Below are 12,457 nucleotides of genomic sequence, written 5' to 3'. Positions count from 1 at the left end.
ATTCCTGTCTTATTTACAAATCTTTCCAGAACCTCTTGGATAACATCTCTGTACAAACTTTGTTTTATGACCCTGGTTATGTATAAAAAGAATTTCTAAAAATGTAATCCTCACACTCCGTATCTTTGCCTTGTGCCCACCAACTTGTTCTGGGTCCCGGCCCTTGTCAGGCAGTTTGGCCTTTCTAGAGGCCAAATCCCTATCTATCCCTTTACTATCAATAAAGACTTTGTTTTAATACAGCATTGATAGTAAATTCATTCCCTATCCAGACCTGCCCTTGGTTACTTTGGGGAAGGAGAGAGAGGTAATCAGACAATCAGAAAAAGAGCTAATCTATCTCGGCTTAGAGCCTCAATTTCTCCTCATCAGATAATTCTCATGTAAGAAAATTTGGAAATGCTTTTGACTGAACTGATATCATCTGACTGCTAATAAGCTTTGTTTCATGTTTTAAATATGTGGTATTATATATGTTATTATTGTGTTAAAATTTTTTCTTATAATGGGAAACCATTATATCAGAAATATTAGAAAAGTAATTTCTCTTTTCATACTGGTAATTATGAATTGAACTATTAAAAGAATGTGGTTAAAAGTGTTTGAAAATTGTTAAATATTTAAAGGAATGTATTTTGTCCTAAAATGGTTCTTTTGCCACTCTCAGTAAGATCAGGAGTAAAACAAGGCTGCCCTCTATCACCATTACTATTCAATATTGTATTAGACATGTTAGCTTTAGCAATAAAAGAAGAAAAAGAGATTAAAGGAATTAAGAGTAAGTCTGGAGGAAACTAAATTATCACTCTGCAGATGATATGATGGTATACTTAGAGAACCCTAGAGAATCAACTAAAAAAACTACTAGAAACAATTTACAACTTTAACAAAGTTGCAGGATACAAAATAAATCATGAGCATTTTATATATTATCAACAAAGTCCAGCAGCAAGAGATACAAAAAGAAATTCCATTCAAAATAACCATCAAGAGTATAAGATATTTGGGAATCTATCTGCCAAGGGAAAAGTCAGGAACTATATGACACAATTACAAAATACTTTCCACACAAATAAAGTCAGATCTAATCAGTTAGAAAAATATCAAGTGCTCATGGGTAGGCCAAGCAAAAAATTTAAAATATTACCTAAATTAATCTACTTATTTATTACCAATAAAATTCCCAAGAAATTATTTTATAGATTTAGAAAAAAATAATAATAAAGTTCATCTGGAAGACTAAAAGGTCAAGAATTTCAAGGGAATTAATGAAAAAAGAAAAAAAAATACTAATGAAGGTAATCTAATTGTGCCAGACCTAAAACTATATTATAAAGCAGCATTTGATACTGACTAAGAAACAGAGCATCAATCAGTGAAATAGGTTAGGATCATAGGACAAAATAGTCAATAACTATAGTAATCTAGTATTCGAAAAATCCAAAGACTCCAGCTTTTGGGATAAGAACTCACTATTTGACAAAAACTGCTGGGAAAATTGGAAACTAGTACGGAAGAAATTAGGGCTTGACCCACACCTAACACCACATACCAAGATAAGATCTAAATGGGTTCATGAGTTAGACATAAAGAATGATATTATAAGCAAATAAGAAAAACATAGGATAATTTACCTCTCAGATCTGTGGAGAAGGAAGGAATTTGTGTCCAAAGAAGAACAGGAACTCATAATTGAACACCAGATAGATAATTTTGATATTAAGTTTAAAAGTTTTTGTACAAACAAAATTAATACAGACAAGATCAGAAAGGAAGCAATAAATTGGGAAATCCATGTAAGGGTTCTGATAAAAGGCCTCATTTCTAAAATATGTAGAGAAGTGACTCAAATTTATAAGATTTCAAGCCATTGTTCAATTGATAAATGGTCAAAGGATATGAACAGACAATTTTCAGACAAAGAAATTAAAACCATTTTTAATCATAGGAGAAGGTGCTCTAAATCACTATTGATTAGAGAAATGAAAATTAAGACTACTCTGAGATATCATTACACACCTGTCAGATTGGCTAAGATGACAGGAACAAATAATGATGAATGTTGGAGGGGATGTGGGAAAACTGGGACACTGATGCATTGTTGGTGGAGTTGTGAAAGAATCCAGCCATTCTGAAGAGCAATTTGGAACTATGCCCAAAAAGTTATCAAACTGAGCATACCCTTTGATCCAGCAGTGCTACTACTGGGCTTATATCCCAAAGAAATACTAAAGAAGGGAAAGGGACCCGTATGTGCCAAAATGTTTGCGGCAGCTCTTTTTGTAGTGGCTAGAAACTGGAAAATGAATGGATGCCCATCAATTGGAGAATGTTGGGTAAATTATGGTATATGAAGGTTATGGAATATTATTGCTCTGTAAGAAATGACCAGCAGGATGAATACAGAGAGGCTTGGAGAGACTTACATCAACTGATGCTGAGTGAAATGAGCAGAACCAGGAGTTCATTAAACACTTCAACAACGATACTGTATGAAGATATGTTCTGATTGAAGTGAATATCTTCAACATAAAGAAGATCTAATTCACTTCCAGTTGATCAATGATAGACAGAGACAGCTACACCCAGAGAAGGAACACTGGGAATTGAATGTAAACTGTTTGCACTATTATTCTACCCAGGTTACTTATACCTTCGGAATCCAATTCTTACTGTACAACAAGAAATTTGGTTTTACATACATATATTGTATCTAGATTATACTGTAACACGTTTAATATGTATGGGATTGCCTGTCATCTAGGGGAGGGAATAGAGGAATGGAGGGGAAAATTTGGAAAAATGAATACAAGGGATAATGTTGTAAAAAATAAAAATTAAAAAAAAATTAAAAACCACTTTTATAAAAAAAAAATATCAGGAAAAGATAATGATGAATGTTGGAGGGGATGTGGGAAAACTGGAACACTAATCCATTCTTGGTGGAACTGTGAACGGATCCAGCCATTATGGAGAGCAATATGGAACTATGTTCAAAAAGTTATCAAACTGTACATACCCTTTGACCCAGCAGTTTATCTATTGGTTTATATCCCAAAGAGATGTTAAAGGAAGGAGAGGGACCCACATGTGCAAAAAATGTTTGTGGTAGCCCTTTTCATAATGCTAAGAAACTAGAAACTGAGTGGTTGCCCCATCAGTTGGAGAATGGCTGAATAAGTTATGGTATATGAATGTTATGGAATATTATTGTTCTGTAAGAAATGATCAGGATGATTTTAGAGAGACCTGGAGAAACTTACGAACTGATGCTAAGTGAAATGAGCAGAACCAGAAGATCATTGTACATGGCAACAAGAAGACTATATGATGATCAATTCTGATGAATGTGACTCTAACAATGAGATGACTGATGCCAGTTTCAATGATCTTATGACAAAGAGAGCCATCTATACCCAAGGAGAGGACTATGGGAACTGAGTGTGAATCACAACATAAAATTCTCCCTCTTTTTCTTGTTGTTTGCTTGCATTTTGTTTTCTTACTCATTTACTTTCTTCTTTTAATCTGATTTTTATTGTGCAGCAAGAGAATTGCACAAATATGTTCATACATATTGGATTTAACATATATTTTAACATGTTTAACATATATTGGATTGCTTGTCATCTGGGAAAGGGGTAGAGGAAAAGAGGAGAAAATCTGAAACATAAGACTATGCAAGGGTCAATGTCAAATTATCTGTGCATATGTTTTGAAAATAAAAAAAACTTTTAAAATAAAAGATTCTTTTGGCTGTCATGAAAATTTTGAAATTGTTAATAAACAAAATGCAATGAAATTATATTTTTGAGTCAATTTCATAACAGTAGACATTAGATTCAAAAATAGCATTTTTTCCTTAAGGGTTTTACAAATGGTCTGGATATTTAAGTTCAGAGATTTATAGCTGTCTGCATATTCATTATATGTTTTCATATGTATATATGTAGTCTGAGACTCCAGATTGTGATTATTCTTAATTTTAAAATGAAAGATAAGTTTAAGTTTCTGTGTATTACTATTTATTTTATTTTTTTGTTGAGACAATTAGGGTTAAGTGACTTGCCCAGGGTCACAGAGCTAGGAGGTGTTAAGTGCCTGAGACCAGATTTGAACTCAGGTCCTCCTGACTTCAGGTCTGGTGCTCTATCCACTACACCACCTAGCTGCCCCTCTGTGTATTTACATTAGAGGATAGGAGAGCTCATTCTCTAAGTCAGGCCCTATTCCTTCATATCGGGTACAGAATTTGGCAAAAGATAGAAAGAATAAATTAATTTCTCTGAAATTTTGGGTGAATTATGGTTCCTAATTGGTTATTTTTATAGCTCTGCTGTTAATCAGATCCAAAAATTTTATTTCTAACAATCTAATCTTGTTTCTTAAATTTTACTACTTCATTGATATCTTTGTTTTATCCTCCCTTTTTGAAAAGATATATATAAACCTCATGTCATCTTGAAGGAATGAGGTACTTTAAGGATTTGAACTGGAATGCTCTGCATCTGTTATCCTATCTTGAGCAGACCCTGTTTCCAATGTCCATAGACTCGTCTGTCTCTATCCTATAGCGACCTGGGCTAAAAAAGTGATTCATTGTGATTTTTTTAACTTAAATTTCCACATTCAGATTAAATCTGATGCATCTGTTTGGAGGAAGTTAATTGAAGAGACTGCTTCACTGCTTCCTGCTAGTTCTACCTCCTAAATACTCATTCTTCTTTTAAGAATGCCATTCTCTTGGCAGCATTTGGCCCTGCTGCCTATTCTCTTGCCCTGAATGCTGGTTCCTCTCTGGCTTTTCATGACACTATCACTCTTAATTTTCTTTTTCAACTTTCTTCTTTTTCAACTTCAGCCCAACTCCCTATTCCAGATAAATATAAATGGATAGATATTGTCCCCAGATACGGTCTATCTCAGACAAATGTAAGTATCATAATAATTTTGGATATCTATTTTATTTCCTGTTTTGCTACCACAAAATGTATTATTATAATTATTTTGGTGTATATGAGGCCTTCTTATCAATAATCAGCTAGGATATGTGGCTAACACTATAATATCTGTGTCAAAGTATATGGACATTTTAGTCCATGTTTGGATAACTGCTAATTGCCTTCCAAAACAGTTGTATTAATTCACAGATCTGCCAAAATACATCATTGTGCCAACCTTTCCAACACTGACTATTTCATCTTTTGTTATACTTGTCAATTTGCTGGCATCTCAGAATTCTAACACAGAATTCTGAACAAATTTTTGAAACATAATTTGAGAGTTGAGACCATCCATGCAGTTTTTATGGGTTTTTGTAAATCTACTTCTATGAAGATTTGTAAACAAAAGATAATCTATTTTTGAGAAAACATACTACACAGATCTTATCATTTAAGATTTTACTTTCATTTCATAGTTGGTTGTTGGATTGTTTCCAAACAGGATGCCAGGAAACTATCTCAATTTTTAAATTCAAGTACAGAATTTTCAAATATTTTAAAGTCATATTTCCAAAAATGTGAATCTAATGCTAATAATTATTTCATGCATCTGTAGTCTCATTATTTTGTGGAATTCTTTCCCAAGTGTACATGTCTTTTCAACTATTGTGATATTTGGCCATGTTCTTCAATAAATCTACAAGAAATGCTAGGACTTTCCCTAGATCTCAACATTTTACATTTTACTGATTTTAATACAGCACATTTATTATCCATCTGTTAATGTTAATTCATGCTCTTCTTATTCATGCTCCACCTCCTTTTCCAGTCATACAACAATCTGATAATAACTTTTATGTGTGGTTTCTTATTTATAATATACTGCTATCATCTTTCCATTTACCTGGGGTAATCTGAATATTTGATTTTTGGACAGTGTTGTATTTCATTTCTCAAGAGTTTTTCATATATCATTACTGGATGAACATTAGTGTTTTTAAAAAAAGAAAAAAAATTCTCATTTTTTTTTCTTTTTGAACTGATTTTTCTTGTGCAGCATGATAATTGTGGAAATATGTATAGAAGAATTGTAATGTCTAACATATATTGGATTATTTACCATTTAGGGGAGAAGGTGGGGGAAGGAAGAAAAAAATTTGGAACACACGGTTTTGCAAGGGTAAATGTTGAAAACTATGCATAGGTTTTGAAAATAAAAAGTTTAAAAAGAGATAGGATTTTGTTTCAAGAAGAAATCTAGGGTCATAAAAAATGATAAATGGGGCAGTTAGGTGGCGCAGTGGATAAAGCATCAGCTTTGAATTCAGGAGGACCGGAGTTCAAATCTAGTCTCAGGCACTTAACACTTCCTAGCTGTGTGACCCTGGGCAAGTCACTTAACCCCAGCCTCAGGGGGGGGGGAAAATGATAATTTCCCAAAAGCAATACAGTTTATGCGATTCTGGCTCTAGTTCATTTTTGTCTGAAAGAGCTAAGATACCAACAGACTAACTCTATTCACTCTCTACCTAACTATAATGCATATCACAATCTAAATAATAAGCATTCTTTATTTACTAGGCTTTTCCTGTATAGCTAGTTAGGTCAAATTGTTTTGCATAATTTTGATCTTATTTAGAAGGCCTTGCACAATCATAAGTCTTAAGACAATCAGCAAAATATCAACTACAAATAGGAGCCACTAAACCATGCATCACACCATCTCAATTAATAACTGTTCAGTTAAAGAATTGCACATAACCTCTAGTGTTATTTTTAAACATATCAATGGGCACATTACGTTTTCAAATTTATGATGCAACACAAAAATCTGTCACAGATACTGAAAATCCCCAATAAGTAGAAAGAAAGTACCCCTCCCCCAAAGCAGCTCTAGATATTTACCCTTGGAATTTGAGCACACCCTACATGTAAACATTATCTTTCTTGACTGTGAGAGGAGTCATACTAACCATTGCCTGTACTTTCCAATTTCAGGAAGTTCTGGGTATAGAAACATAAAATAATAAAAAAAAAAATCTTACTTTAGGATAATCAAAATTACCCTTACAGATTTTTATGTGTAAGATTTGCAATCATATAAATACTCAAATGGCAACTACCTGGAGATGGCGGAGGTTTTTCAAAAATTACATTTTCAGCAGATAATTTTTCATCCTGGGGGGGGAAATAGAGTAAAAAATTATATATGACATGTATACATACATTTAAAATCCTAATTTTTTTTTCTGGAAAAGACAAAGAAGCATAATCATTAAAGCATAAATTTCATTATTTACCACACACATTAGGATCCATCTTTCCTCACTATTACTCTATTTGGTAACAGCTAATCTTATTTTTGTGAATTTTAATATACCATATTTCTGATAAAAAGAATTTCTGAGCATAAAAAGAAATATCCCATTAGTAAAAAGTAAGTACAAGTCAAGTTTTCAGAGTTTTCTTTTCATCTCTAAGATTCTCTAAGAGTAGCTAGGTACTCATAGCAAAATATCATGAGTAGTTCTTCCAAGATAAGAACTCTTAAGTCTCCAGAGGTTACACTTTTAAACTAAATATTTCACCATCTGCTGTAAATTATAAAGCAAAGATGCAAAATGTCATCTTTACAGAAGTACAATATTTCACATGAATGCTCCTAATTTCAGCCACTGAAATCTTAAGCAGATGTCTTTATATGACATAGAAGTGATGCTAGGGTCTCAGAGACTGTGAGTACAACTTCTGAAAAATCTTACCAAACTGGGAGACTTTGGGCATGAACTGGCAAAAGACAGCTATTTGAAGACCAACAAAATTGAGTACCATGAAGCAGTGGTAATTTTTACCACTGGTCATCATATAATGAATATTTTTGTCCAAAATAATTCACCTTTGGCAAGGTGTAGGAAATGGCAAGCTGAATCAGATAGACCAATGAAACTGAATTTCTTTTGAAACACTGAAGGAAGAAGAATCAACTCAAAAAATGGTGATGAAATATTTTTTTCAAAATGTTTAGAACAGAATATAACAGATGAATTCATATTTAACTGCATTTAAAACAGAATCAACAACTAGTAAATAGAAACTCTAGAATTTTCATATTTAACTGCATTTAAAACAGGATCAACAACTAGTAAATAGAAACTCTAGAATTTTAACAATCTTTTTCATTAGTAATATTCTTTGCAAAGGTATTATGCTCCTGGTTTTTACTGCAAAGTTTTTCTGAAAATAAACTCATTTAAAAACAGTAGCATATGATTAGTAGTGCTGAGTAAATGATAAATAGAAACATTTCCAGATTTAAAATTACAATTCTCATTTCAGCTATATATTAATCATGTAGAATGAGTTAATCACTTCTAATTTGAAATATTTGTCCTCCCTTCATGAAAATTAGAGAAAATTTAATTTCTTAATGTTATGAAGGCAGTGAAATCAGACTCTCTAATATCAATCATATATTCCTTCAAGATATAAGAGTCATCTAATTATTATGGAAGGAAGTTTATTAACAACTTTTAAAATGATTTAAATAATAGTCTTACCTTTAAATTTTGAAGAGGATGTTTACCTTTTGACAAAAAAAAAAATAAAATAAATAAATAAATTTTACTATCAAAAAACAATACTGAATCACATCTCCACAGAGTTATCAGCACTTTTTAAACATGTTTATTTTGAATCCTGCTAATTCAGGAAAGGTTATAAACAACATGATGAAGAACTCTGAATATGGGAACTCCTACCAATGCAGATGTTAACTCATTTATGACCAAGTGGATAGGTCCATTGGATTGTCTAAGGTACACAGAAGTTTAGTGATTTTTGCAGGGTCACATAATTAATGTAAAAGACATCAACAGAGGTCTTGCATGCAAGAATTCTTAACTACTGTTACATACACTGCCTCCTATTTATTTAAATTGATAACATAAAAATATTCAAAATGAGTTGCAAAATCACAGAATCTTAGAGATAATATAGTTTAATCATCTCAGTTTTATGAAGAAGAAAAGTGAAAACCAGAGAAAGGATTTGTTTGAGATTATAGAGCCAGTCAATGGCCAACATGGGATGAAATTCCTTTCCAATGCTCTTTGCACTGCCTCAAGATGTCTCTTATTTCTAATTATAAGTGGACTCATTTTATATTTTAGATTTAATAGCAATTGTGTAAAGATCCTATAGACTTGTTTTTTTTTTTTATTTAATAGGATTTTTCTATCCCACTCCTTAAATTCCGTATTTGAAAAAAACTAATTACAAGTGAACTCTTCTTTTTTTTCTAAGTATTAACTTGAAATAATCATGATCTCAAGCTCACTTAGAAAATTCTTGAATACACCATCAATGAACTACAATCTTTAAGGATTAATATAAATAGTTCCTAACTAGCACATAGTGCCCCAAAAGAAAAATCTAAGACCCTAGGTAGTAATGAAATAATAAAAACAACAAAAATAATAATAATTCGTGCTTGCATAGCCCTTTAATATGTGTCCTAGAAGGTAAGTGTTATTATCATCTTCATTTTACAGCTGAGAAAACCTCATTTACATCAAACAGAGGTTAAATGATTGGAACTCAGATCTTAACTTCAACACCAGGAATCTATACCCTGGGTCACCTCACTGCCTCAGTTGTCAGACTTTCAGACCTAGATGGAATTTTCTTTCTTTCTTTCTTTCTTTTTTTTTTTTAATTTTTTGCTGAGGCAATTGGGCTTACACAGCTAGTTAGTGTTAAGTGTTTGAGGTCGCATTTGAACTCAGGTCCTCCTGACTTCAGAGCTAGTGCTGTATCTACTGCGCCAACTAGCTGCCCCACTAGATGGAATTTTCAAAACTGTTTAGTTGAATCCATTATGAAGGCAGGAATTCTATAAATATTCTATACTCTCTAAAATGTGTGTTTCTTATATATATTTCTTCAATTAATTTTTTTTTTAAGTTCCAAAGAACTTTTCCTAGGGTAGGGCACTAAGCTTAGTAAATGCAAAGAAAAAAAAAGCAGACCAATCCCTGCAATGAAAGAACTTACACTGTACCATGAGAATAGCTAAGTAAAATCAAGGTAATTTAAGAAACAAGAGTGCATGATCCCCTGAGAATAACAAAGAAGGCTCTGTAAGGCACCAATAAGGAAGTATTATCTGAGTTCTAGAAGAAAGGTAAGAATTCTGAGACAGAGAGCAGAAGATAATTTCAGCAGCAATGTGTATGAATGGTCAGTGAGAAAAGAGCTGGGAAGTGGAAAGACTAATTAGGCTGTTACAATAATCCAAGCAAGAGATGGTGGTCAAAACTACAGTGGTAAAAGGGACAGCTCCAAGGTATATAACTGAAGTTCTTCTTGATATCTAGGTGTCTGTGAAAGCTTTAAGAACTATGATCCATGTAATGACCAATTATAGCTCCAAAAAATTAATAATGATCTTGCTGCTCATCTCTCATGTCTTAAAATTTTTAGTTCGCTTTAACTTAATTATTATTGATTTGGTTTAATTAACAAAAATATATTTTATTTCTTTTTTTGATTTGACCCTAATCCCCAGACCACTGGGAAAAAAAAAAACAAACCTCAAAACATCTTTAACAAATATGCATAATCAAGCAAATTCCTGCCCTATGGTCCCTCAATCACAATCCTCAGTACTAGTAATCAAGTTCAGATTGATTTTAGCTGCTTATTGTTAGAAGTTAATCTTGTCTCTGAAGATTTTGTGGTATCTGATCACTACCACAACTATGCTTGATGTAATTTCTCTCTGGAATCTTGAGGCTTCATTTTTCCTACTGTATCAGGGTGATAAAGTTACAGTAGCCCAACAGCAAGAATGTACTATAATCAACTATGAAAGACTTGGTTCTCTGTAATTCAGTGATTCAAAGCAATCTCAATAGACTTTGGACAGAAAATGCCATTCACATGCAGAAAAAGAACTAAGGAGATTGAATGTAAATCGACACATGCTATGGTCACTTTTTTTTTTTTTGTTTTGTTTTGTTTTTTGTTTTGTTTTTTAATCTCTCCTGTGGTTTATTCCTTTTGCTCTGACTTTTCTCTCCCAACATAATTCATAAAAACAATGTGTATTAAAAATAAATTTAAAAAAAGTTGATCTCCTCAAGGGCAAGACCTATCTTTTTGCCTTTCTTTTGCATCACTAGCACTTAGAAAAGCTCCTTGAGCATAGCAAGTATTTAATAAATGCTTACAGACTACCTAAAAACATGTTAAATTTGAATTATAAAGAAATATGTATCAACCACCAAGACATACATAGTGAGGAAAACTGTATATATCAAAGGTTACAGTTTTAAATGTAATTCTCTTATTTTTATTTCTTTGTGTATTTAAATGTTTATCTTTACTGAAGCTAAGTTTCTAATCAAAAAAATTTTTTTAAAGAAAAATCATGTCAAACTATTTTTTGATAGAGTTAAACCAAACTCATAGCTATAGAATCTAGAGTAACAAAGTATTTGATTAAGCCTTACATACTATTCTTGTGGACAAGATGGACAGCTGTTAAGCAATAGTGAAATCAAACATATCCAAACTGGTTGAATGACAAGACCTCCAAAATAATGATTACTAGTTTGACATCAATTTAGGAAGATATATCAAGATTCTATTTGGCCCTGAGATATTTAACATTTTTAATTAATGACTTGGTTAAAGGCACTGATAGTATGTATATTTATCAAATTTTGGATTGACAAAGTTTGAGAAGGAATAATTATAAAAACAGATTACAGAATATGTATACAAAAGCAATGACAAACTAGAATTAAAGGCTAAATGTAAATTTAGGGCTGAAACTCTTGAGTCAATGCACTAGGGTCCGACAATCAAGCACTTGAGGCTAATTACTTATTGGACAATACTCTATAGGAATATGCTTCGAAAATGGCCCTTCCCACTATCCTGTGCTGGCCCAATTGTTTGGTGTATATAGAGAATTGTGGGAGGGACTAGGAGGTGCAGTGAGGCTAGCCAGGGTCACTTCTTCGAGAGATAAGAGGCGGTGAGGTCGAAGAGATCCTACAAGTCCACTCTCTTCACTTCTACCGCTAAAGACTTAGAATAAAGACTTTTGCTTATCCTGACACCAGCTGATTCTAAGGTATCCATGGCACTAACACAGTCGCCACAGCTAAATCTAATACAGTACAATTTACAAGGGAGAAAACTGAAACACTGTATTTTTGGTTCAAAAAAGTAACTGCATAAATACAAGATGGAGAACACAGCTAGAAAGGAATACATGAGAAAATGCCTGGGGGTTTCAGTAGACTCATAATTCAATGATGTTGTATGGCAACTAGCAAAACTAATGTAATCCTGGACTGTTAATTAACAAATCCTAGGTTTCATGGATTTAAAAGTTTAAAAATGTATCTCTTTTGGAGGGGAACAAGAAGTATTTTACAATGATATTATAAACCTCATTATCTGACTACATATGAAATAATTCGATTATGAAGGTAGGAATACAG

The 12,457-nt window shown here is 32.5% G+C and overlaps 1 protein-coding gene across 1 annotated transcript in view; it reads right to left on the bottom strand.

Annotated features, from left to right (window-relative positions):
- Positions 1-12,457, bottom strand: part of CEP89 (centrosomal protein 89) — a 131,718-nt gene that overhangs the window by 101,444 nt on the left and 17,817 nt on the right. Inside the window, exons 5-6 of the mRNA XM_074293233.1 lie at positions 8,501-8,526; positions 7,067-7,121 (exon numbers count right to left, since the gene is read on the bottom strand). Of these exons, the coding sequence (XP_074149334.1) occupies positions 7,067-7,121; positions 8,501-8,526 (81 nt within the window). The remainder of the gene's footprint in view (positions 1-7,066; positions 7,122-8,500; positions 8,527-12,457) is intronic.

This window comes from Sminthopsis crassicaudata, chromosome 2 (genome assembly GCF_048593235.1).
Source record: "Sminthopsis crassicaudata isolate SCR6 chromosome 2, ASM4859323v1, whole genome shotgun sequence".
In the NCBI taxonomy this organism is placed as follows: domain Eukaryota; kingdom Metazoa; phylum Chordata; class Mammalia; order Dasyuromorphia; family Dasyuridae; genus Sminthopsis; species Sminthopsis crassicaudata.
The sequence above is the reverse complement of the archived record's forward strand: the minus strand, read 5'-3'. Positions and strand labels throughout refer to the sequence as shown.